This window comes from Phaseolus vulgaris, chromosome 5 (assembly GCF_051622355.1).
Source record: "Phaseolus vulgaris cultivar YP4 chromosome 5, ASM5162235v1, whole genome shotgun sequence".
NCBI lineage: Eukaryota > Viridiplantae > Streptophyta > Magnoliopsida > Fabales > Fabaceae > Phaseolus > Phaseolus vulgaris.
Genome location: NC_143502.1, coordinates 42,210,985 through 42,238,375, shown reverse-complemented (window position 1 = coordinate 42,238,375; position 27,391 = coordinate 42,210,985). Strand labels below are relative to the sequence as shown.

General features: G+C 34.9%; 4 protein-coding genes across 9 annotated transcripts; 1 reads left to right on the top strand and 3 right to left on the bottom strand.

Moving 5' to 3' along the window:
- Positions 1-774: 774 nt before the first annotated feature.
- Positions 775-13,170, bottom strand: MET18 (ARM repeat superfamily protein). 2 transcript variants are annotated; one of them, XM_068644672.2, is made up of 20 exons: positions 12,973-13,170; positions 12,833-12,895; positions 12,666-12,720; positions 12,197-12,294; positions 11,502-11,660; positions 11,120-11,179; positions 9,421-9,609; positions 8,773-8,826; positions 7,769-7,855; positions 6,938-7,652; positions 5,429-5,802; positions 5,172-5,245; positions 4,832-4,937; positions 3,818-4,689; positions 3,495-3,570; positions 3,250-3,361; positions 2,812-2,888; positions 1,532-1,612; positions 1,209-1,288; positions 775-1,109 (listed from the first exon to the last, which is right to left on the bottom strand). In XM_068644672.2, exons 1-20 carry the CDS (start codon positions 13,045-13,047, stop codon positions 1,079-1,081), a joined length of 3,438 nt encoding a protein of 1,145 aa, XP_068500773.2. In that variant the 5' UTR covers positions 13,048-13,170; the 3' UTR covers positions 775-1,078. The 2 variants fall into 2 exon arrangements, with proteins under 2 accessions (XP_068500773.2, XP_068500774.2); XM_068644673.2 differs by having other exon boundaries at positions 11,502-11,656; positions 12,973-13,104.
- Positions 13,171-14,822: 1,652 nt separating this feature from the next.
- Positions 14,823-16,513, top strand: LOC137835915 (2-oxoglutarate (2OG) and Fe(II)-dependent oxygenase superfamily protein). The gene is made up of 2 exons (XM_068644671.2): positions 14,823-15,593; positions 15,849-16,513. Exons 1-2 carry the CDS (start codon positions 14,992-14,994, stop codon positions 16,207-16,209), a joined length of 963 nt encoding a protein of 320 aa, XP_068500772.2. The 5' UTR covers positions 14,823-14,991; the 3' UTR covers positions 16,210-16,513.
- Positions 16,514-16,976: 463 nt separating this feature from the next.
- On the bottom strand, positions 16,977-22,197 carry LOC137835913 (lysM domain receptor-like kinase 3). 4 transcript variants are annotated; one of them, XR_016521001.1, is made up of 11 exons: positions 21,009-22,045; positions 20,388-20,465; positions 19,739-20,062; positions 19,274-19,407; positions 19,068-19,157; positions 18,860-18,961; positions 18,479-18,630; positions 18,299-18,396; positions 18,085-18,217; positions 17,577-17,684; positions 16,977-17,320 (listed from the first exon to the last, which is right to left on the bottom strand). XR_016521001.1 is itself a non-coding variant. In XM_068644668.2 (11 exons), exons 1-11 carry the CDS (start codon positions 21,610-21,612, stop codon positions 17,156-17,158), a joined length of 1,959 nt encoding a protein of 652 aa, XP_068500769.2. In that variant the 5' UTR covers positions 21,613-22,197; the 3' UTR covers positions 16,977-17,155. The 4 variants fall into 4 exon arrangements, 2 of the variants coding, with proteins under 2 accessions (XP_068500769.2, XP_068500766.2); XR_016521002.1 differs by having other exon boundaries at positions 19,772-20,062; XM_068644668.2 differs by having other exon boundaries at positions 18,860-18,965; positions 19,772-20,062; positions 21,009-22,197.
- Positions 22,198-24,247: 2,050 nt separating this feature from the next.
- Positions 24,248-26,657, bottom strand: LOC137835914 (putative pentatricopeptide repeat-containing protein At5g65820). 2 transcript variants are annotated; one of them, XM_090302751.1, is made up of 2 exons: positions 26,411-26,627; positions 24,248-26,342 (listed from the first exon to the last, which is right to left on the bottom strand). In XM_090302751.1, the coding sequence occupies exon 2, from the start codon at positions 26,030-26,032 to the stop codon at positions 24,551-24,553; it is 1,482 nt and encodes a 493-aa protein (XP_090158877.1). In that variant the 5' UTR covers positions 26,033-26,342; positions 26,411-26,627; the 3' UTR covers positions 24,248-24,550. The 2 variants fall into 2 exon arrangements, with proteins under 2 accessions (XP_090158877.1, XP_068500771.2); XM_068644670.2 differs by having other exon boundaries at positions 24,248-26,657.
- Positions 26,658-27,391: the final 734 nt, after the last annotated feature.

The following is a 27,391-nucleotide window of genomic DNA, read 5'->3' as shown; positions in this document are numbered from 1 at the left end:
CTTATCGCAATACAGATTTTTTATAGAACACGTTAGAGATTAAGTTATGAACATATGTCAGTAATAAAGGTATGTGCCTATTTACATATGTATTAGCTGTGCTAATACAAAATATGCATGTGTACATGTATTATTATTTTTCATCTTTAGACATGTGTAATTCAAATTTAATTTCTAATGTGGTGTGTGCGAATGTATTTCTTACTTTTTTTAATCTTTTGAGAAGTTAGGTGCGTATTATCTAATTACAAATATTAATTAATCAATCAAATACTAAAAAAAATGCTTATATAATTAAGTGAAATTTTAACCAAAATTAAAATGAAAAAAATTAGTGAACTAAGATAAGTTAATCTATTTAAGACGTACTGAGATTTTCAATAGCCTAGAGAGGGCAAATTCTTCCTACACTCTCGTGATTTCATCCTGCACCCCCATGGGGTAGAGAACAGAAAATATTATTTTACTCTAATGAAAAAAATAAATCAACTTCCTCTCTTCATTTTCTTAAGCTTCTTCTCTTCATCTTCTTAGGTGCACTACCTCTGTAGAGTCGCACCCCTATCCACTTCTCTTGCTTCGTTTCTGTGTTGAAATGCACTTCGGCACCTTCTATAGTTCTAATCCAAATTGGATAATCTAAAAAATTTTAGATTATACATTTCAAAAAAATTTAGACTGTAAGGTCTAAAATATATTTTCAAAATTCAGAAGTATTTTCCAGATTGTGTTATTTTCCTAAACCCTAAATCCTAAAAAATAACATTTTTTGAATTGTACATATAAGTCTCGAGATTTTATATTTTGGAATTATAAAACAAAGAAGGATGATTTTAGAATTTAGTATTTTCAGAAGTAGGGTGCAGGAAAAAATTTGCCCCATGCGAGTATTTTATGGGTTAAAATCGGTTCTATTTTCAATGCTCGCGCCCAACATGATCATTTTTTAGGAGAAAAAGTTGTAACTGCTCTTATATACAAGGTCCTTCGTTCATTTCTGATTGGGGAAAGAATCTCTATAAATTAGAATACAAAGTTCAAAAGCATTTCAAGTAGCTTGGGAAGTTGGTTTTGAACTTCAGAAAAGACCCCTAGATGACATTGACGCCCTATCAAAATGTCGAAGGAGGATAAGTCAAAATAAGCAAGTATAACAGTTTATGGACAGTATAAAATTCTACATATTTCTAAAAAAGTTAAGTACCCACCATGTTTGCCGACATTTGACAGCTTCATAGCGAACAACTCTCCTTGTATCATCAAGACACTTTGATATTGCTTGTAGAACCTAAAGTAATAAATATGAAATAGGTTAAAGAACAAAGAAAAGAGATTTAACACCCGGGTTATATAAAAAAGAGGTCCAGACCACGCAGGCACTGAGGCACGCACAATAACTATGAACAAGTTGATTCAAACATTGAAACACGGCTTGGAATGTGAATAAAGTATAAGAGGATTCTATTCAAGTCATGATAGGAAGATCAATAAGAATATTTGTCAAAAGTTCAAAGCTGAAAGCATGACAAACCTGTGTCCTCATAGGATAGATTCGGGAATGGGGCAGCTCAGACAAGGCAACAAGACATTGAATAGCTGTCTCTCGAACAAGCTGCACAAGGAGGTGAGGAGAAATCAACTTGCCATTATTATGGACTTTGATAGGTCTAAGACAAATAGATGGAAACAAAGTGATGAAAGCGGTCTAAAGGGTCTCGCCAGCATTTTTTAGTATAATCTTTGCAGAATAATACATGAGTACCAGTAATTAACCTTTACTGATGCACCTAGTCTTCGGATGGGGGCAAAACCCAAAAAATAAATAGGGGCAAGAGTTCAGGGCCCTCCTGCAGGCCTTAATGAAGCCCAAAACTGCAAACATATCTGCACCATTTAAGACTGTTTCTTCCTGCACCTCCATGTTCTTCTCCCACCGTCATAAATTTTGGTATTTCCAAAAATGTTAATAGTATTCCAGATTAAGTAATCCGAAAGTCTTTTTTTCAAATTTGTAATTAGCTTTCGGATTACATAATCTGGAAATCATTTTTCAGAGGCATGATTAGTTTTCAAATTACATAATTTGGAAATCTTTTCTAATACGAGATTAGCTCCCGGATTATGTAATTCAGAAGTCTTTTTTCAAATGCGTATCTGGATTACATAATCCGGAAGCTACTCTCAAATCCAGACTTCCGGATTATATAATCCAGAATACCATTTTTTAAAAATATATTATGGATTATATAATCCGTAAGCTATTTCTGAATCCAAGATTAACTTCCGGATTATGTAATTCAAAATATGGGAGTGGCACAAGAAGGATAAAAAGGTATTTTCATGTTTTGTATGGAGTGAAAGAAGAACATATGGAGATGCAGGAAGAAACAGTCCCATTTAAACTGACTTGTCCCTGTAGTTTAGGTGCTAGCTAGCGGAACAGTAAGCTAAATGGACAACGGATCCATAACTTGTCATCCTTAATCCTCCACCTCTTATACCACCAGTATAGAAAAACTAAACAAAAGTGGGGCTGATATTTGAAATTGCTCCCCCTTTTTACTCTTCACCGCCATTATGACATCCATTTTACATACAATACGCAGTGGAAAGAAACTAATTTCCCAAAGGACACTTTTGTCAACGAAAATACAAAATAACTAGCAGGCAGTATGAAGAGCAAAAAGGAGGGTGCGAGTGCAGTCCCCAAAATAAATCTGGCGAGTCTAACATGCAGCAAAGTTACTTTATAAGACAAATTGAGTCATCAAATTGCAGCAATAAATAACTCGTACAGAGAAATCCTCATACCATCTTATGAGGGTAGTCCACAAGCTTAATCAGACAATTGATGATAATGTGCGCATTCTCGGTGACAGCTTCTTGTCCTGTGCGCATGAACATATTTACATAAGACAGCATATTTACAGGTCATTCATACTTGCCAAAAATTGCAATATGATCACCGCCTTCATCCCCAACACTAATGAATAGCATGGAGCTGCATGGCAATGTTTTCTTTGTGACCAATGGTGAGGGTCATTGTTAAAATATTAACTCACAATCAATCCTTATAATGGAGCAATTTCTTTCCACAAAGGAATCATAAAAAGAAACCAGAAAGGAACATAAATTGAAACACAGTATGATAGATTACCTCAAATTTAGACCAAACCATACACCTATATCTTAACCCTAAACATTCAGATGAAACAACATTAAGAAAATTCCAATAAGCGTGATAATTACCATTTTTCTCAGTCAATATACAAGATAAGACTAGCAACAGACCATACAGCATATCTTTGTCCTGGATATCTTCTGTCAACATGGAGAAACAATCCAGTAGAACTGGTATAAGCTGCAAAATTTGCCAGTGAACTTAGTGTATGCAGTAAAAGTAGGTCGATCAAGAAAATGCTCACAAGGTTTTGACAGAAAAATAGAACAATTGGATCTGACATATGTAGCGAGTTAAAAATCCTCAAACTAACCTTTTTAGCATCATTCAGTACAGCAACCATTGGAGTATCAGAGATGATATGTGCCAAAGCTCGATATAAAAATGATCTGAGATTACAAGAAGCAACAGTTAAGGTATTTGTAGAGGGAAGGAAAATGGCACAATGCAAAATTCTCGGTCAAAAATCTCATTGGAAATTTTGCAGAGCTGCATTTATTTATGTATATGGGGTCCTTGCACAAAATTGTAGTCAATAAGGCATAAAAAAATAAAAACAAGCTGCTAGCAATTGTCACTGGGAGGAAAAACAGTTTTCATTGAGTGTTTGCATGATTGAGAGAAGAATACATCTACCTCGACAATGAGGAGTAAGCTTTTGTAATCAACTGCAGAAAGATAGGCATCATAGAAGAGAAAAATCGCTGCTTATACAGAGGCCGTATTGTGGCATGAAATTTTTTGTTTAAACAAACTTCAGAATCACTCATTAGAATATGAAAAGCATCAGCAGCAGATTTCATGACTAAAGGATCCTGAATTTGCTCTTCAGTATTTCCGAGTGAATCTTTGATGAAAGGCAAGGAACTCTTTGTGCCAGGTATTAAGCATTCAATAAAAGTCATAGTGATGTCCTTAATCCCTTCATGACCACGTAGAAGTAAACCTTTTCCTATCCACGAGAGCCCACAAATGGCATTGATTTGAAGCAATTTATCATTTGCAAAGCCCAGGCATATATCAGTAAGAACTATTTCTTTCCCATTACTTGTTCCATTACATCTCTGCAATATATCAATACTAGAAAGCCATATCTTTGTATTGAATATAGCATCCAGAGCTTCTTCCAAGGTAATATAACTGGAGTTCTCTGCACTGTTGGATGTTGAAACTAATTTGTTAAGTAAGGAACCCAATGCCTGTGCAACTGGAACAATACCCCTCAGGAGTGTTACTATAAATAGATTCACAAGTACTCTTATGTTTGGAATGAGAGTTTTGGGGCAAACTGCAATGACCACTGATGCAAATAATGAGATTATCCATTCATCTGTAAGGGAAATGTTGTATTTTCCAGGAGATAGTGGTAACCTTTCCAATTCTTTAAGCTGAAAGTTAGTGCGTGATGATAGTATACTGTAAGCTTTTTGAATTATAAGATTTTGGCTCTCCACAGAACATATCCCAACAGAAAGTTTCATGGCTTTCATTAATGCATAAAGAAGACCCTGAAATACAAAATGGAAAAAAAATCAACATTACTACTTTTTGGATAGTTTATTTAGTAGCATGTATATAACAGAAAGTACATGATTTTAACTACAATCATAAAATGGTTAAAAGATAAATGTGAGCCACAGCTATATAAACCTTTTCCTCAAATGAGGTACTGGAAACCATGCAATTTCCTGCTTGACTCCAAATGTCCACAGCAAATTGCAATGCAAAGTCCTCTGAACCTCCATTTTCATGGGTCCTGCCCACATTCAATTAAAAGCATCAGATTAATAGGAATTTTAGTCCGGTGTAAATTCTCCCTGCTCCCGGAATAGAGAATAGCTTATGTTGGAAACAATTGATAAGTCGAAATAGCTATTATTAGGCTGTCCTTCCTTATTTCTAATACAATATATAAGGTATTTTCATATCTTTATGAACACAATTCAAATAGTCACAGCACAGTGAATAGATGTCCTGAAGAGCTTAATACCATGGGAGCAATTTGCAAGAATAGCACTCCAAAAGCTGAACCGCAATTTCTGAAGACCTTAAATCTGTATGGACCTTGTTGAAAAAATGTCAGAAAATTAGATTACATCCAAGAAAGTAAAACCACAAAAATATTACAAGGGAAAGGTAAGTAAAACTGTTTTAATACCCAATGACAATGAACTTGAGGACATTCTAAAAGTGAAATTCTATGAAAGAAGAATATAGAGTATTAAGAGTTAGATGTGCCACACAAACCTTTGATAGATTGGCAAATACCGCTTTTCTCATCCCTTGAAGACTTGTTAGCATATTTTTCATTCCAGTCATGCCTATATTGGATAATGCTTCCACTTTGAGTGAAAAGGGCACAATAATATCATCAAGAAACAGAAATTCCACAATTTTTTCAACGACTAAACTCCCATAGCTCATGGCTTTTTCGGACTCGTGAAACTCTTGAACAAATGAGCCAACATGACATAGTGCTTTCAAAGCTGCTTCCCATAATATTTTTTTGTTGAAATCTTTAATGATAATGGACATAAATTTCTTCAAAATATTCTCAAATATTGATGTTTGCATTGAAAAAACATCTGAATGAAACATAGCAAGTATCTGCAAACCCTTCACTGTAAATCAGTGCCAAGAACCAAAAAGAAATCAGTAATGTGAGTATATTAAGTGTGCACCAGAAAATAAAATATAGCAAATGCCTGTAAAGTATATAACTTTTTATTTCTGTCATGCATGTCAAACTTGAATTATCTGAATTTTGTTCTGAATTGTGACAAATCATTTAAACTAATTAACAAAATGCAAACAATTAATGTTTGTGAATCTTACTATAATATTCACAATACGAAACGATTCACGATTCAGAATATTAACTCTCCTATACACTACTTGTATCTCGATTCAACTATCATGATCAATACCATATTAAGGGAGAAAGAAGCAAAAATATCCATTGAATCAAATATATTGTTTACAAAGAAGAGAGAACTATATATAATAGCAAGTATGAATAAACTGAACAATCAAGGAAACAAAATAATTATATAAAGAAAACCATTGACACCTTATTCTTTCTAAGTGCACTTTACCAACAATATATACCAATTTTGGATTATATGGAATAGAAAACAGGTAATACTTAATATTGTGAGGCCATGATAAATGTACAAGAAACTTCAAAAGATGGGACTGCTTCAGACTGAAACTATTGAAATTCACACTAAACAAGTGATTGAGGGTGGTTACACTACTTATGGGTTCACTCAAGCCAAAGAACAGATGACCTATCTCAATGTATTCTTTGAACAGGCAACAATTGGACAGTACAGCTACATAAAATGAATCAAGTGTAATTAAGACCAAATAATTAATACGCCAACAGTTCATGATGCATGGAAGTATCTTCTGCTTCCCTCTATCATACTCGTCTACTCTTCTACCCAGCTAGGAGAAACATAGGATAGTTTTGGGGTTCATTTTCTCCATTAGAAGCATTTTTTGTCCTCTCAGGTGATACCCTATATACGTATGTAGTGCCATGTCAACAGAATGGCTCCGAAATTTCTTGGCATGAAGTAAACACAATTTATCTGTTCTAAAATGAATACCAGGGATTAAAAACAATTATTTCAAATTTTAGAGTGATGAAACTTTGTAAGACTAAAAATAATGATTTCAAAATTTAGAAGGGTGAAGAATAACGAAAAAGCATTTAAAAATATGTTTTACTCAAATAAAAAGAGCACACACCTCCAATGTATGTATCTGGATCAAGAGGGCACCTGTCAGCACTTTCTGCCAAGACCAATCCAAAGGCATTAAATAATGAAGATGAAAAACTATGAAGCATAGTACAACACGTCTCATGCTCAATAACATACTGCAATGCTGGTTCTTCAGACCCGACAATTAACTCCCTGAATCCTACCAGTAGTTCAATGCAGAGATAAAGGAATCCAATCTTGACTCTCTGAGAGGAGGAAATATCACCATTTGCAGAGCTATCAATATTACTAACAGAAACTCCTAAATTATCCATGATTTTGGAGAAAAGACTTTCAAACACGGCATTGCAAGAAGTAACGGTAGACTTGGCAGCAATATATAGAATTCGACCAATAGCGTGCAGTTTCTTCTTTTCTTGCCCAGGAATAGCATCATATATCTCATAAGAGGCAATGGTGTTGAAAATAATGTTGACATCCTCATCATCAACTATTAAACAAACTAACAAACTGCTATTTTGAACAATAAGCTGCTGAAGGAGGGACAGAGCTTCCACCACAAATTCGTTCTCTGGGAAGCCAATACCATCTACAGGTGCTATATTTAAAGAAAAATCTGGCTCCCCCAAATATGTAGACAGGATGTCTTTTATTGAAGACCAAATAGAACTAGCATACTTTGCAATTCTCTCTGCCCCGTACTTGGAAGAACAAACTCTAAGATACTTTAAGGAATCAATCTGAATGCAAAAAAAAATAAAAACACACAAAAATATGAATGAGTTGAAAAAAAAGTTTAAGGTGATCACACTGATATTCAACATCAAAAATAGAATGGTAATCTATTAATACCAACCTTTGCTGAATGCAGTGAAGAAGAAAGTTTCTCAAGAAGCAGAGGAATGACAAACGGCTCAAAGAGAGGTGTAGAAGAGAATGCAGACTGCAGAAAAGTAAAATAATTAGCTTATATTGTAAATAACATATATTCACCAGTATCTATATGCAAAATATACAATACTGTAACAGATTTCATTTGCATCTGAGAAATAACACGGATGCTCCTTCGTTTCAAGACAACGATAAGCTCAAATTGCATCTTTATGTGTGTATAGTGGGGTGTGCATTGCATTCAAGCAACTTTGTATTGTGTTTATTTTATTAGGTAAAGGAAACAGAACAGGAATACAAAGGATATTCCTAAATAGGACAACAATAAGAGATCAAGTTATTCTACCAAGCATGGCAATCTAATATACTACACCCCATAGTCTAATATAAAACACCAGTAAAAAATGCATTATGCAAATCCAAATGCCAAAAACAGTTGACAAGTGTAAGTTGTTATATGCCTTATTTAAAAACTAACTATCAGCCGTATGATTATTCATTAATAAATGCACATTTAAAGTAAGGAGAATTTCGTGGTTACTGATATTTGAAACTTCCCCGATTTCAGAGTTAAATATGTAACTCTTGAGGGAAAACCTAGATATAGAAACTTCACTTGGATATTTTTCTCTATAGAGTAAAATAAAATAAGCATTTAACTAGAAGCCCTGTAACTTTTGATAGTTATGTGAGAGGCTTGTGATGTCTTTTTAGCAAATCTGCCATCTATCTTCAGAAAGAAAGAACAAGAAAAGAAAACAATCAAAATGATCTACTAGTCTTGGTATAAAGCAGAGACTTTTTAGAGAAAATTATTTTTGAATTAAAGAAAATGGGAGGGAAAATGAAATATGGAGTAACAAATTTCAAAAAATCTAGAGGTTCACATCAAAGACTAAATGACTAATTGTAAGAAACACATCCAATAAAAGTAAATCTGCGCCAAATCTGAAGGAAAGTTCCACATACCATTAGAGACCTTGACAGGTCATCTCTTTGCACAGGAGTATCTGCATTAGTTGGCTGGGAAAGAAACAAAGATTACAGAGAAGTTACAAAGCAATAATGGACATGTTAATACGTTCCACATTGATTAGAAAAAGCTCCTTGCAAAAGTTTCAAACCTTCCCCCCTTGAGCTAACTTTTCAAAACAAGATTTGATCCAACTCTAATTTCTAACATTGTATTAGAGCCTTTCCAGTTTTAATGCTGGACCACCTATAGATACAATCTAAAAGCTTTATGCTTTAAATGTTAGTGCCTGAACATAGAGTGAACTAAGTTGTCTCACATTGACTAAGAATATGATCAGAATAATCATGAGACCTGGGCAGTTCTCCCCCATTGAGCTAACTTTTGGGAATGAGTTAAGCCCAGTCCATTTCCAAAAGAATATTTACACAGAAATAGTCTATCTTGTCACAATCTCCCAACATCAATATAACATGGCATAGCCAAATAAGTGTGAAACAGGTCTACATATGATACACTCATATAAACCAAATTCTTGGCGTCTCAAACCCACATGCTTAAGTGATGTACAGAAAATTAGTAATCAGTATGATGAACAAACAAATGATGTCCAACAGAGAAATAACACGAAAGAATAAGCTTACATGTGTAAAGTGAATGGGAAAGTAAGGTTCTAAAATATCAAAAACATCTTTGGCATAGGTTGCAAGTAGACCAGATGATTCGGGATATAATTGTGCCCAAGACTGAACAATACGAAAAGCAAGCATTAAACATTCTGGATCCTTTTCTGCATCTATGGCTTCACAAATTCCGTATATAAGGCCATCTCCCTGCAAGAGAGTCAAGAACAATGAGAAGTAGAGATCACAAAAAAAAAATGCCCATCTTTATACTAAAAATGTATCAGTGCCCAATTAATTGATAAAAAATTTAAATAATTGAGTAAAAACTGGTTTAGATAAATTACAATATTGGTTTTATAAAATGTATGACATTGGCCACTAGAATGTAGTTGTTGGGTTGCAGTTTGTTTTCATATCGGACCTATAGTGCATGGTGCAGGTTGGAGTGTCACACATGGGTCGTGTAGTGCAATGGAAAGCCTAAGGCAATTCGTTTAGTGCAGATTAGAAACAGTTGAAAAGTCCAAAATACCCTCCCTTATGGGCTTTTGGAAGAGTATTGTAGGTACTTTTGGTCTTTTTAATTAAATTTTTATATTACATGGCAGTGAACAAAACAAACCAGCAACAATGTGAAACAATTTGCACTCTTCGCAAACATTGTATCTATATCCTCTCCTCATTTCTCAGGACACCATCTTTGTCCAACAACTCACTCTCTCTCCGGCAACCTTCATTATGAGTGCATGTGTGGTTTTAATTTTTTTTAATCTTTTATTTTAGTTATTTTAGTTATTTTTCTTCTTTTTCTTTTCTTTTCCTTTTTTAGTTTTTCGCTTTTTGGTTGTTTAAAACCAATGTTTTTTTTTCTTCCCTAGTGCCCATTCCCACCGTTATTTTATTTCCCTGGTTGCTTTTGGTTTTACTATTTTTTAAATTCTTTTTGCATTCAGTAATTCTTTTTAAATTTTAGACCTTGCATTTGTTTTTCTTGACTTTATACCCTGTATATGTTCAAGTACCGTGAGCTTTTACTATAAATGATGATTGATGAATAGGGTTTCTTTTGTTTCTCAGCTTATAAATACTTACATATTAATTATTCAATATAAAAAAAAAATATTGGAATAGCAGTCATCCCCCTAACCATTATCCTACTTTTGGGGTCGGCTGCTCTGCTCCACTGCCCAGGAATGACAACTATGCCTTCAAATACTGTAGGCACATTTGAGAACAAAGTGCTTTTGTCAATATTCTTTTCTTTTTCACCCAAGCACACTCCACATAAGAATTCTTTTAAATGTATGACTTGGTATTCAATCATAAAAACAGTTAATATTATATGATAACAGATGAGATGTTCTACCAATCATAGACAATTTATATGATGTGTGGTTATGAGTTCACGTGATAAAATATGAGACACCACAACATTAATCAACTTGTTGTTCAGTATAGACTTCTCCACCTTATATTTGCTTCACAATCATGCTGTTTTTAGCTAAAGCTATACCTGAGAAATTCACTGGTTATATTTGGGTAAGTGATGGGAGAAAAAAAATGGTTGTTACGTAAAACATATATCTGAAGCCTTAACATACATTTGAAGCTTAAAAATAACATTAAATACCATCAAGCAGAAAAATAAATGTTCAGGAATGTTATTTCATTTAGTTTTGCTCATTCTCATATGGAAGTTAAGGGAAGCTGGGACTACCAGTGGAGTAATCGCGTCAGGGTAGCGTTCTAGCAGGCAATCAAGCAGTTCAAAACATAGCTGCAGTATTGAAGCAAGAAAAGTAAAGGTGAGATGCTAGCAATTTAGCTTATATGCAGTAAAAAATGTGGAGAATTGCAGAACTCCGTAGAAAAATATTTAACATAAAGAAAACAAGAAGCAGAATCAGATTAATTGATTTGTAAACAAAAGCTGAAGCCGAAGAGTAATCACTCCAAGTTGACATTTTACATAACAAAGGTCTATTTCTGAATTCTCTTTCACGAGATTAAATTTAATGTCCTAGCTGATTTTGGATAATTCTTCGTTGTAAAGCAGAAGCTATAAATTCATAGGCATTCTGCCCAGAAAAATAATTTACCTTCCTGTCAGACTGTCCTAGAGATTGAACTTGCATGTATTGGAAAAAAGACTGAGCAATGGCTTTAGCATCAGTACTAGTTACAATACCCAAAACACTTTTTCTCCTTATCAGTGCCAAGCAACCCAAAAGTGCACCTCGGACTGCTCTCCAATCTGCCTGATCATAAATAATATTATATTTTTTATGTTATTGTAAAATATCATGAGAAAAATATTTATGGTTAGAGAGATCATAAATCAATAATTACAACAAATCGGTAAAGTCAAAAATGAAAAAAATAATAATAATAATGTCCAATAGCAATGCTCAAACAAGGCTCTTAAAATATCAAAAGCCAGAACTTGAGGCAGCTGAGAAAACTATCAAGCTTGATGTAATGCATCACAAGTATTGATTTTGTTTTCAAAGCAGTAAGGAAAACAAAGAGATAGAGTCTCCATATATTATCTGCAAGGAATACTTATAATAATTTAAAGCTTATGATCTCCAATATGAAATCAGCACAATCCAATCAATTTTAGGACCATAAATGCAATCCCATGTCATGAAAATATGGATGGAAAAGGAATTGCAGGAATAAACAGAGGATAAAAAAAGCTATTGACAGATGCAAATTAGAACAAGAGTTTAGAAAAATTTCAAAACCATATATTTAAAAGAACTCATGTAGCAAAAGAAATATTTATACTGACCAGTCTTTCCTTGAAGAACCCAACCAAGCTATGTATAGTTGCCCTGTCAATAGGTTTTGATTCAGTGCGAGTGATCACCTCTGCTAGAAGAAGAATTCCTAAAAAAGTTTTTTTCCAATAAATAAATGTTCAAAATAAGATAGTCCAAAGTCCTTTAAAGATATATCATTAAAATTACATCCATGATCCATCCATAAAAATGCATGAGCATAGAACACTTCTGTGTGCCACAAGAGGACACACAGCCTGTTAATTTGCACAAGATTTCAGCACCATATAATCAAGGTGTAGAGAATTCATTCCAATCAATCTTGGTTGTGTAATGGTACTAGACATATTTCCTTATGAAATCTAATTCATCACAAATTTCTTTTGGTTCATTGCTCGTTCATGTTTTTACAGAAATTGCAATACATATCCAATCCTGCATGTCAGCTTTAAATAGATTAAAACGAAGTAAAAAATGTACCTCTTGCACGAATAACGTCATCAGTTGTGGTCAGATACATTCCCAACTCTTTAACCTATAATTTGAAACAGAACAGAAGAACAAAACAAGACAAACAAAGAAACAAGCATGAAATCCTACTCTTATTTCGTTGCTCAAACACAGAAAAATGCATGTAAAAGGTGTACCAGTGCTTCTAGAGGTAAGACATCGGTTTTAACAAGAGATGCAACAGCGTTTAAGCTAGCAACCTGTAACATGCAAAAGCAATTATGCTTTATTGTTGAAATATGAGAGAATGAAATAGAAAAGGGAGAAGCGAATGAACCTGAAGAGAGGGAGAAGAAGAGGAAGCGTCAACATAGGACTCAATGTGGCGAGTCAATTGAGTGGACTCGGCCATCGGAGAGAATTGAGGGTTTTAGAATTCAGAAATGCAAGACAGTGTATTGTAGGGTTTTAGACGAAGGCTTGACTATGCAGTACAGTGATACTATTCGGTTGTTCGGTCAGCATAACGTCACTTCACATTTCTCTTTTTTATTTTATTTTTATTTTTAATTTGTTTTTCTTCTATCTTGTCTAGTAAGTAAGTACTTTTTAATTTTTTTCAATATAAAACAAAACCCTTACAAATTTTATGTATGTGATAATTGTTGGTTTGCTGAAAATTTTATAATAAAAGATATTTTTGAACATCGATTATATTGTTATTAAAAAGTGTTAATGAATAAGTATTTATAAACATATAAATAATATTTATAAGCATTAATAATGTACATTTTTTTTACTTTTATTCTGTACACATGTGTTTTCATCATTTTAACTTTTATCATTTGTAAGCAATCAGTGGATAGGAATTATCTTGATGCTGGATTATAAATATTCCTATAATTTAATTATAAAATTATAAAAAGTATAGAAGATAATTTTATATAAACATTTTTATAAATTTAAAATTTATTATATTTTAATTTATAATAGTTAATTTTTTATTACCATAAAAACTAAACACAAATTTTCACCTGTTTTTAATAAATTATATTTATTGCCGATTGATAGTATGTTTAAACATATAAAAAAATACTAAATTATAAAAAAAAACTATTGATATGTTTTGTAAAATACTTTAATATATCATCACAATTTGATTAGAATTTGATGTTGTTTTAATCATTTCACGGAAGTTGATATTGTAGACAGTGTCATAATTAAAACGGTGAAATAACATACTTATATATGACATCAATGTGGATAAAGTTAAAATTAAGGAAATCCATAAAAATTGAGCAAATGGATTGGTGAGATCTACAAAACACTAATAAATGACAGTTATTTTACATGAAGTCGACCAAGGAGAGGGATGAAACGATGATTTCATGTTGACGGTTAAAATAATGAGTGTTGGATCAGTTTCATCCATGTACTCATTCTTTACATACATGATATCATTGATGTTAAGATTGATGGCCATTATGGTTATCGTGTATAGTTTCATTATTGAAAATGAGTAAGAATCATGGTCACTTGTCAAAATGAATTTGTTTTAAGAAATTGAACAATAACAAGATAAATATGCTACATTTTTTTGGAGATTATGAATGGGTAGACCAACTAAAAATATCATTACTTGTAAATGGGATGTCAAAACTAAGTTGTGATATGCCTAAGACACTTTTTTCAACTTCTACTTTACAACGATGACTCTCTATATGACATATTATCTTCACAAGTTAGTGTAGACAAATGGGGCATGTGATTGTTGCCAGATACAATATTATTTTAATACATTTATCATCATATTCTCACTATATGAAGTAAGTCTTTCATATATGCTAGTATACATCGACTCATATGTACATGACATGTGTCCGATTGCTATTTTATTTATACAGATATTTAATTAAATGTTAAAAATTAAATGCGCATATATATTAATGTTGTATACGACTTTATTCATTTATTGTATTATTGTTATATATAACTTTGGATATACGCACTCACTTTCATATTTTAATATATGAATGCATATTTTTGTTTATTTCAAAAAATAGATCCATTATAGAATGTAGAATTTGAAAATGTAATAACACATTTCATATTGTATATTTTTGAATGTATATTCTAAATTCAGGAATACATTAAAGAAGATTAAGGAATGAATATGTTTTTTTAGAGAACTTTATTATTACACCTTCTCATGGGAGTGCAGGTTTACATTCATGGGGGTGCATAATGCAAAACCCTTGTCACAGTCAGAGTTTCCGTGTAGTTCATATGGTAACGGCATGGTAAAGCAGGTTATCTTTTCCGTGGCTGGTGACTGAGAAAAAGAAGAAAAGAAAACATGGGAACTGCTTTTGTAGAAATCCATGTTCCCGGACAGAAGTTCGTGAACGGAGTTCCATTTCCCGCGGTGGTTTCTGCCTCTGCAAGTGCGATTCCTCTCACGGACTCCGTCAAAGCCAACAAACCCTTCCTCCAATCACTGCTCCTTCAATCGGGTGCTGTCCTTTTCAGAGGCTTCCCCCTCTCCACCGCTTCCCACTTCAACGACGTCGTCGAAGCGTTCGGCTACGACGAGCTTCCCTACGTGGGCGGCGCCGCTCCCCGCACCAATGTCGTCGGTCGCGTCTTCACCGCCAATGAGTCCCCACCTGACCAGAAGATCCCTTTCCACCACGAAATGGCTCAAGTTCCTGAATTTCCTTCCAAACTGTTTTTCTTCTGCGAAGTGGAGCCTGGGAGTGGGGGTGAAACCCCCATTGTTCTTAGCCATGTCGTGTATGAAAGGATGAAGGACAAATACCCCGAGTTCGTGGAGAGACTAGAGAAGCATGGCTTATTGTACATCAGGGTTTTGGGAGAAGACGATAACCCTTCTTCCCCAATTGGCCGTGGCTGGAAATCAACCTTCTTAACCACAGACAAAACCATCGCTCAACAAAGGTTGCTTTGTGTTTCTTTTTATTGATGAGTAAATTCAGTACGTACGCTGAAGATTCGTATGTTGTTCAAGAACTTGGGGTTCGGGTAGTATAAAAATTGAATTAGGATGATATTTTTCAAACAATCATGGAGGGAAGTGTAGGAATAGGAAATAAAAGAGTCTATGTGAAATTTCAGTGCAAATTGTTCATTCTTTGTTTATTTGTATGGAAAAGAAAAATAAAATTGATGGGGTTTGGAATGTTTGCATTGTAGGGCTGCTAAACTGGGTATGAAGTTGGAATGGTTGGAGGATGGAGTGAAGACGGTTATGGGTCCAATTCCGGGTGTGAAATATGATGAGAGTAGACAACGGAAGATATGGTTTAACAGCATGGTTGCTGCTTACACTGGGTGGAAAGATGAACGGAATGATCCTGTTAAAGCTGTCACCTTTGGGGATGGTGAACCATTACCTCCTGATATAGTCTATGATTGTCTGCAGATACTGGAAGAGGAATCTGTGGCCATTCCTTGGCAAAAAGGGGATGTTCTCTTGATTGATAATTGGGCCGTCCTTCATTCCAGAAGATCTTTCCATCCACCACGCAGGGTCCTAGCTTCCCTTGTCAAGTAAGCCTTTGTAGCAGCTAGCCACACATTGTTTCCACTACCTTCAGTCCTGTCTGTATTGTAATTTCATACAGCAACATCAAAATGTATACTATTACCATATTAGAAAAATAACTGCTTCTGTTCCTACTCGGGCAGGCTTCTTCTGCTCTTGCTATGTGCTGATATTAATATTGTCCGTCTTGGGTCTCGATTCCAAGTTGAAATGTGGGACGGTCAAGTTAGTGTTTGATATTGGGTAGTTGAATGTAATAAATGCTTAATAAATATGTATATTGGCATGATATTGGTCAATATATTTATAGGAATGAGTTAGATCCTTATGCTTATGAGTTAGTATTAACACATTTTCTTTGTTAAAATTCTCACACTATGTTTTAATGCTCCTTTAATCTTCCTATTAGAGTGTTAGAGTGAGGTTTGGTCCATATAGTTGTTGGTGGTTAAGTTTAAATGACAATCTTGAAATGTTAAACATTATAAGTTTGAAACAAGAAGTGGAAAGACATGTCTTGTTAGATTTAGTGAACAAGCAACTCCAATCCGAAATTCAGTTATTATTATCCCGAGACAAAATAGCATGTCTTGGCAGGCATAAGGACTGCTTGTCCTAGCATGGATTCAACACGAAGCAACATTCTGGAACAAATGTTACAGCCATAGAATGTGAAAATTGCATCACGCCTTGCCAAATCTGGCCCTTGGGAAGGGTAAACATTGCAAGTACAAACATGTTTATTAATGAAATAGTCGGTAACAATCAGAGCGCAGTGAAATCTTTTCTCAACTCCATCACAACATATTTTAACTTTCAAAACTTTGCCCTATAAAATACAATTGATCCATCGGTTTCAATGTCAAGTCTTAGCTCATATTTTATTGTATTTCTATTGTAAAAGGGAGAGGAGAAGATAATAGAGTAGTGGGCGAAAATGATGTTGGTGTTTAAACTATCTTCCCTGGACAAGACCGCTGAATACCTGGCTGTTCCCGGCAAGAGTAGCTTCCCACTCAACAGAGGACAGCAGGATTTGTGAGAGGGAAATCACAACTTGCTTCATGTCAGGGCGTAATACGGGATCCTTTTCCACACATTGCTTTGCCAGCATGGCCATCTATGTACGGACACAACACACCAAAATACCAAGATCAATGAGTCAGAAGAGTAAAACCTATGCAATGTTATGTCACTTCAAAGTTGATCTAGTTTTTGTTTTGTTTTTTCTTTCCATTAGTCCAAGAGAAACTATGAAAAAAATTTAACATTTTCTTGGTTAGGCTGTGAGCTGGACAGTCTTCAAGCTTCTTGGGTGAAAAACCAAATACCCAAAACCATAAACATTATAGTAGAAAATGGAGAAGTCAACTTACCTTGTGCACACAATCATGGGGATACAGATCCATCATAGTAGGATCAACGAGGTTTCTTGTGCTCGACATGCTAACGGAATCAGGTGAGTTCCTAAGAATTGCCAACATCTGCAATTCAACAAATATGAAGGTTTTGCCTCAGAAAACAGTTACAATTCGCAACAATAAACCTCAAGAACATGCATGATAAATGAAACAAGGAGAAAATGTAGAGGTGTATAATAAATTAAAAACCCGACAATTTTAACATGTTGCAGCCATCAAGTTTAGAATAAAAAGAATATGTAATACATCAAAAGTCAAAGCAAAGAAGTTATTTAGTTTTCATCGCATTTGATTCAAGGTTTGCTTGTTGTACGCAAATTTAGTATCCTCAAACCAGGCACAGCATATCCTATCATTACCAGATATATTAGTGACTTGACGGCTATGATTAGTTAACTATATTCTAATAGAGATGCCATGCCAGTGATAATTTTTGCACTATAATGTCTCACAAGGAACTTACACTAGATGCCAATGATCGTTTTTCAGGACCTTGTGTTTGAATGATGGCCTCCTTCCCTGACATAACCTCAAAAAGAACAACACCAAACGCATAGACATCACTTTTGGTCGTTGCAAGGCCATTGTTAAAGTATCTGCAAAACATTATAAATAGAAAATAAATCATTTTTTTTTCTTTCCATATAAAAGCAGTGATTGTGTACAAGCAGACATACTCTGGAGCGAGATATCCATATGCATTTACAACATTGGGTGCTGTGGTTTCTCCCTGATCTGTTTTACCAACTAGTTTTGCTAACCCAAAATCTGATATCTGTAGAAATAGTGAGATCTGGCAATCAGCAAATCTGTAAAACATTTAGAAATAATTCAATGGTGTCTAAATTTGTTAGTACCTTGGCTCTAAAAGAAGCATCAAGTAAAATGTTGCTTGTCTTGATATCTTGATGGACGTAGCGAGTTTTTGTATGTTCATGTACGTATTCAAGGGCCCTAGCAGCATCAAGTGCAATCTGGACCCTTGGGATCCAAGGAAGAGATGAATGACCTATAAGCAAGACAAAATAAAATAGGTCTTGAATCATATATTCATTATGTTCAGGCAAGACAACATGGAAATGTGACTGTCGTAACCAAACGCCAATTCAAGCATCCTCATCGTTGAATAGGAAGTTTTGATCAGTAGTACTGATTATACCACTAGAAATTTTATTCAAGTATTGCTACAAATAAAACGAAAATGCTTTAGAGTAAATTAACTGCTGGCATGATCTTACCCTTATTTTGAGTATCATGCAAATGGCTGCTGAGTGAACCCTTCTGAGCATATTCATAAATAAGGAAAAAATCATCATGACTTGCCGCATAGCCGATCAATTCTACCTTGACAAAATTAATAAGAAATTCGACTCAAGCTCTTGAATTGCTGAAAGGAATTTGTTCATAAAACAAGTTTGTAATTTATTGCGGACAATAAGGCATTACCAGATTAGCATGATGAACCTTGCACAGAACTTTTATCTCTGACATAAATTCTTTAGTTTTAGTAGCTGTAATTCTTTTAATAGCAACTTCCTGGAAGATTTAAATGCATGCCAAATCAGTAGGAGTATAATAGTTGTCTCATACTTTCCTTCTGGTGAAGCACTTGCTTTTTTCTACAACCGAATTAAAAGTATATGGCCACAAACCTGGTCACGAAGGAGACCATAGTAAACAGAACCCCCAAGTAGATTTGAATCAGAGAAACCATCTGTTGAGGCAAAAATCTCGTCATATGAAAAAAGCACAGGCCTATCCATGTCCATCATGTCAGGTACCAGAGCTGCAATAACAGATAAAGTATGTTATGCATGGCTTCTCATTTTAAACTGCAAATCACAGTATTGGTGGAATTAAATCAGCTGTCCCATTTGCCTATCTCTTTCCCTATCCATCCGATTAATTAATAAAACTTCTAGAAGCTAACTCCTAAAGATAATGCTATTTAAAAGAAGTTTTTCTTAAAGAAGTGCATTTTTGAATTGGAGATGCATGGAAGGGGATTAGCAATTTTAATCCAAAATTGGCACATAGAGATGAGTGTAAGTGTGTGTATAAGTTTAAAGTTTTGAATACAAATCTGAGTTCAATTAACATGAGAAAAAAGTGTATACTCGAGAGTCCAATCCAATTAGTTGGGTGATTACACGAAGATGCTTTGGTCAAGGTAATTTGGTGATTGCTGGTTTCACCATCAGTTTGCTTCTGGTCCACAGGTTTGCCACATCCACAAAACAACTTTGGATTGCCAAAAACATAGAACTTATTGGAGATCTTTCCTGCAGAATTTTTTGCATTATTTCTGGCTTCAACCAAGCAATTGGGTGATCTCAGGGACACACAGACAATAATGCTTAATATTATCAGAGCGAGACCAACCCCAAAACCTCCTACAATCCATTCATGGGGTACACGATCCTTCTGCTTGATTTGCTCAGCTGTAGGAAAAGAAAATTAGATACTCAATGTTTGCATAATAACTGACTTGTTTGAGAGAAAAGAGAGCAAGAAACGTGCATTGGGACGTGAGTTAAGACTTACGTAATAGAAAAAGGTGTATAAACAATATTGTCCTAAATTAAAAAAAGGCAAATAAATGCAGAATTTGCCAAAAAGTGCCTTTTTAAACATGAATTTTGTACTAAACTTTTTTTTGGTTAAATAATGTTTCCCTTTGAATTTCAGAGCTTAGTGACACTGGCAGAACAGTTAAACATAAACTAGAATGGTTTCTCCTTTCTTCCATTATATGATGTTCCATACCTGAAATTTCATCTACAGATGGGGAAGGGACTGGAACTGGAGAAGTGTCATTCTTCAAGTGATAAAGCTCACCAGGAACTGCAATTCACTTAAAAAATTCAACATTGCAGCCAAGACTAAAAAATTTAGTCAACTACATTTGCTTAGGTGATCAAAAGATTAGTTCAACTTTAATGCTAGAAAGTACTGCCCTCCCTGTATCCAAATCCCAACTATTGAACATTAATTGCTAGAAGGAGCCCAATTTCCCAAATCCTCATTAGTTATAAAATGAAACCAGTAAAATCCACTTACTTAAAGCAATTTTAATCTTATTAAAGCATCAATAAAACTACACAGACAAGAAACGTCCCTTTCAAACAAATACAGACATAAATGCAGCACACAGTAGAAGGAAATGGATTTAGTGCAGCAGTCATATTTTCATGCATTCACACATTCAAACCATTTATAACCATTGAATGAAGATCAAACCACTGAGATCTTGGGTGTGTATTTTAAAGTTATTGACCGAGATAAAATGAGTAGACTAATCTCATGTGACTGTTCTGAATTGCTGAATGTGCGAATGCTTCGAATGGATCCACAATAAAAGTGTTGAAGAAGATTGTAGATGCTAACCCGAATTCAAAGGTATATAATAGAGAGAACCAACAGTGAAGCTACTAGGATTGTCAATGCCATTCACTGTCTCAATGCTATCCATGCTAACCCCAAACCGGCTTGCTAGTGATTCGACACTATCCCCATCTCTGATGACATAGCTCATCAAATAGTTCCACAGTCCACTGGAGCAGCTACAGAACAAGTTCAGTGGTATGACACCATGATCTTTTCTTGCCCAATGTGTCGTGTTGGGCAAGAGAGCAAGCCCATCATAGGCTTCCTTCACCAAATCATGCACAAACCCTCCATTGGATTTCACTGTGAGTGTGGTGTTAGACACAAACTTCTTCATGCCAGCATCACAAGAACAGTTTTTCCTGATGAATAAATAATCCCAGCCATTGTCTTCGACAGTGATCTCACTGGGCAACACGTCAAACATGCTTTGTATCACAGGCAAGGTTTGGTTTGGTTTAGGCTTGAAGGCCAAGAACGAAGTACAAACGCGGCTTGTGTCGGTGCAGTTTGTTGGCGTGGGATAAGAACTTGTGCAACAAAGACGAAGCAGAATTATATGTAATAGTAACAACCTCAAACGGTGCTTTGTTGGATGATTCATCTCTTTGCTTGAAACAAACGAGAATAAAAGTTTATAAGTCTGTGATAAATGGTAATAAAATTTGAGTTGAGGGTCAGGGAAAAATAGTGGAACTTGGATTAGAGAAAGTAGTTTAGAATGAAAGAATAAGGACAATAGATGAAGAAACTTTATCCAAGTTTGAAGGGTAATGGAACATTTAAGAACAGATTCGGAGTAAAACAAGGGGTGGCAGTTCCAAGTTCCAACTTAAAAATCCTGTTTTGTTCTTATTCTTCAACAATTTGAAACAATTCAAATAGTATCAAAAGAAATATCATGAACAAGATACGTGATGATGTAGTGATTGATGAAACGATAAACGGGAATGTGCTAAATTTGACAAGCAACCAACGGAAACGTATGCTGCATGGTTGATGGAAGAAGAAAGTAATGAAGAGACTGTAAGCACAACATTTATTATGAACTGAAAACAATGAAACAAGAAAACTTTAAGAACCTACTAGTGGGGACGAAAAATAATAGCATAGTAGTAACATTTTTACATCTAAAAAAGGAAAAAGTTGGTTTTGCTTACTTCTACAGTTGTTTTTGAGTTTCAAAGCCAAATCATTAATTTATTGTGTTGAGGTTTTTCTAATTACAGAAAGATAGGAACAGTAAATGATTTCTTTTCTTGAACAGAAGGAAAAAACATTTGGGTCTTAAATGATGAAAGAGTTGCGTCGGTAACAAGGTCCTAACTAGTTGCTGACTCACTGCAACCGACACAAAAGAGTTATTTGCTGCTTCTGAGTTGCATTGAAGAGAGGTGGACATTCAGATAGGAAGAGGCAATTAGCAAATCGTGGTGATTAGAGGGGAGGAATGGAGAATGATTGGATGCAAATATAGGAGTATTGTAGTGATGGCTGTAGAGAATAGAAACTCTGGGAGGGACATAAAAATGGAGTCTAGGACAGTGTCGCACATGGACTCTGAGACAAGGTGTTTGCTGATATAAATATTACTTGGATCCCACTCTATCAGTTGAGAGCTCAGAAAATATATACCATTAATAACTATTAATTAACACTTGAAATTTATAATTAATTTAGTGTATTTAAGATCCAATATCTTCGTTCATTGATCTTTTATCTTTATTCTAAAACTATTGATGATTTACAAATTTTAAATCTCCTTTCAGTTAAAATAACTAAATTAAATCTTTACGATAAATGATTATGAAATGAAAAGAGTAATACAATATATAAAATTTATTTTCACTTGTTAAGTAGCATAGTTTATATCAACTCAATTTCGTAAAATAAAAAACAATTAAATAGAGGGGTACATATATCAGAAAAATTAAGAAAATATAAACATTTTCTTTCAAATCGAGAACTAAAAGATCCAGAACTGCATAATGCAATATCCTCGTATTATGAAGGAATTAGCATTGATGAATGATCCCGTGAAAGGATCATCTCTTCTGAACATTGGATCCTTGGTGCAGTTCTCAAACCCCCTTGAGAAATGAAAGTATAGCATTTGAAATGCCTGAAGATTTCTTAGTTACTGGAGCACTAGCTGTGAATAAAGTTAGCATGATCATCAAACTTAAACCTTATCACAGTAACCTTTTGTTGTAAAAAATAGAAACAAAATTACTTTTAAGAAATAAAACCAGATTAAAAGTAGAGACTACAAGGTTCAGATATCAAAATTCCAGGGAGACATGATACCGAAAGAAGTTATCAAGAACCATCTGTACACATGAAAGATAAGATTTATTAGTTGACTGACTGTATAAAGTTGTCCAGTTGCCGCCATGTTGCCTGCCACCAAACGAATAACCCAGAAGATATCCGTAAAGATGGCATTCAATTTCACACTATGTACCTCAAATATGCACATGTAGACAAGACAAGGCACCTAAGTGAGGAAATGGAAATGAAGACAAACATAATCTTGTTGAAGTAACATTTTTAACAAAAAGGAAAAAAAAATCCCGTGGCTGATTATGTAAATGAAGGTTTTTCAAACAAGTATCACATTTTCATACACATCAGTCACTGGCTGACCAGATCACGCAACACCATACACATGTGTTACACATACGTGATTTCTTGGATGAGGGTGATATATCCCATAAAACTGGGTACCAACCTACCCGTGAGTGTAAAGTTTACTTAACCAAAATCATTCAATCCTAATCTATCCGTGCCAGGGGTGGAGGGATGAGCAGCAGGCTTTCCAGAAGTATTCCGGTACAACAAACCATCATCAGCATCACATAACATAAACATGAATACAGAGGAGAGCAAGTCAATCCCAAACTCCTCTCCTCCAATGGACAGTGAACAGATTTACTGGAAAATTCACAAGACTGCACTTGAAAGTTGGATAAAGGAAGTTAATAATAAATTCCCACTTTTCAGGCTTTCATGGTAAGTGCACCCATCCAAGAATAATCTGCCAAGAGGGAAGATGATTTTAAAAGAGCTATGCTAGCAAATGTTATTCTGATCATTGATAGAGATTTTTGACTAATCATTAGAATTCTTGTTCTTAGCCAATCATGAATAATCCGTCCAAGTATAGGCTGCAAAGAGCGGAGAAAATTTTTAAGAGCTATTCTGCCAACAGTGGACATCTGATAGTAAAAAGAAAAGCATAGTGCATAACAGAGCTATTCTAACAGTTAATTTGAATCATTATGTTACAGTCAACCTAGTAGAAATTGCAGATTCAAAATTGCTTTTTCAATTTATATTTCAATTCCTCTCTCGTTCTCTTAAGCTCTCAAATTCTGACCAGTGGGTATTGATACATCAGAGAAAACGCAGCTTCTCTAATTAATTGAACGGAAATAGAATCATTTAATTTCCATTCAATTGAATTTCATGACCAAATTCTTGCCAAAAATCACACTCCTCTGAGATGCTACATATTTTACGTCAAAATTCACTGGTGAAAATTATAATTTCTGACGGTCTCCACCCCATTGGCGTTGTCTAGCCCTCCTCTTCCTCCCATCCTTTTTCTCCTTTTCCTTTTCTTTCAAGTCCCTCTCTCCTCTCCGTTTATACATCTTAAAAGTGATCTGCCTATCAGCTGCCATTTTCCTTACCTTCTCCGTGATCTCTGCTGCGAACTGTCTGTTATATAATTTCTTTAGACCTCGCATAAGTTTTGCAAAAGTATCTGGCTGCGGCATTAAATCCTTGTCCATCATGTCTATACAGAATGAACAAGCCTCCTTCACATGTCCTTTAGAAAAGAGTGCATGAATCCAGATTGTCCATGCACTCACATTTAGCTGACACCCTTTAGAAGCTGCGACACAATTCCAAGCATCTTTGGCCATTTCAAGCTTCTCAGCTCTTAGAAGAGAATTCATCAGGTCCTTCAGGGTTCCATATTGAGGAGCAGTAAAAAGCCCTCTTCCAACCATCTCTTTGAAATGCTCACAGGCTTCAACTAGGCAGCCTTGCTCAAGAAAACCATTAATCATGATGACAAAGGTGTCAATGCCAGGACTGAGCCCACTGGATTCCATTTCATTCCAAAGCCGAACACCTTCCTTGACCTCTCCCAACTTGCAAGCCAACCTAATGACTGTATTATAGATGCTGAGATCCGGAGGACAACCAATCTTCTGCATCTCATTCACCAGTTCCTTACATTCTTCCAGTTCCTCCTTCTTCTCATGGGCCACCATGATATGCTGATAAATAACCTGATTTGGGAAATGCCCTTGCTGTATCATCTCATCCAAAAGCTCATACCCCCTTTTGATTTTTCCCCACTTACAAAATCCACTAATTAATGTGGAATATGTGATAACATCCGCCTGACAACCACTTCTCTGCATCTCAATAAATACCCGCGTAGCCTCCTCCAACCTTTCATGTTTACAAAGTGACTGGATCAAAACTGTGTAGGACGTCGCATTTGGTTCACAACCCTTCCTCCTCATCTCTTTCAAAAGATCATAAGAATCCCCCATTTTCCCAGCCTGAGCATACCCACCGAGTAAGTTGTTATAAACCACAATATCTGGCTCAATGCCCGCATCCTTCATCTGAACCAACACATGCTTGGCCTCCATAAGCTTCCCTTCCTTACACCAACCATACAACAATGAAGTAAAATGCTTCACACTCGGTTTCCACCGATACCTCATGTCCTCAAACAGCGAAGCTGCCTCCTTAACACTTCCATTCTTGCATAAAGCATCCAACAAACACCCAAAAACATATTCATCCGGCTCACACCCGTACTTGGGCATCTCATCCAACACTTCAACCGCCTTCTGAACCATCCTTGCAGAGGCAAACCTTCTCATCAAAATAACAAACACTTGCTGAGTAATCAACTCAGGATTCTCCTGCCTCATTTCATCAATCAGTGCCCAAACAGCACCAAACTGCCGCATCCTACCCAAAATCTTAATCATTGCCTTGTATGCATCCTGATCATGTCGATGACCGGATTGCTTAGAGGCCCAGGAATAGAACCTATACGCCAAATTCCCAGCATCACCACATCGATTCAACACACGCTCAGTTAATCCAGGCCTCACAACAACTCCAGATTCTCTGAGAGCAAGTTCCAATTTGGGAACCCTAGAATGGTACTTTCGTAATATTCTATAAACCTTCTCCACATCAGAAGCAAACTCGTCATGGCTTCGATCGTCGTGGTCAATTGAAATCTCTTGCAGGCGAATGAGGCCAAATTGGTTTGTTAAGCCATTGTTGGTGTTGCTGTCAAGTGTTGAGCTTTTAGAATTGCAATGTGTGGGTAACTGTGAAGAAGTTTGAGAACAACTTACCTCAGAGATAGTACAGAAAAAATGGCAGAAGGTGTCTTCGGGTGTGATTACCAATGATTTTCTCGATAGAAAGGGAGCCAAACCATGTTTTCTGAAGAAAAGCGCCGAAAATCTGTGCATGTTCCTTTGAGGGTTTTGCGTGTGCTCGATGATTTCAAAATCTACGACACTACAAAAAACATCTTCAATTTCCTTCAAATGTCTTTCTTCATTACTTGAGTAGACACAAACTTCAGAGGTTATAATAGAGAACAAAAAAATGCCTATGTTTTTAATTAGTGAGTTTTAAGTATAAAGTATAATATTATTTTCTAAAATGCAGAGAAATATTTGTTCTACTTAATTACTTAAAAAGTAGATTACAAGAAAGGTAAAATAAATTTGATTAATTACATATATATATATATATATTAGTTTTTAATAAGTTTTAATTAATAATAAAAATACACTAAAAAGAGTTTATTAAAAAAATGTAGCAACACTCTAATCTAATGTTGTTGTTTCTTTTTTGTACTCTTTTTTGTCTGATGAAAATTCTTCCTACACTCAACATTTTTAGCCGCATTTAACATAATTTTAAAAATTTCAAAAATACTCCTTATTCTAAAAATAAAAATCCAAAATAAAAAATAATACGTTCCAGAAAAATATATCGGAAGAGTTTTTTTGCGTTCTTAAAATAAAAATTAAAAAAAAAAATCAAAAAATCCATTATGATAAGAAAGTTCGTAATACAAAAAATAATATATTAAGGATATTTTCGTCTTTTCTATTTAAATTAGATACAGTAATATGTTGCAGGAAGCAATTGTCAAGGAAAGGCTTATGAAACTTTGATGGGCTTTAATTTAGACGCTAACTAAAAAAATCTAATGACAATCTTCTTAAAATTACTTACTGCACCCTCTTTTTTAAACCTGCATCTCACGATTGAGTTGAAATGACCAAACTGTCCGGTTTGTTCGTCTTACTTCATCCTAC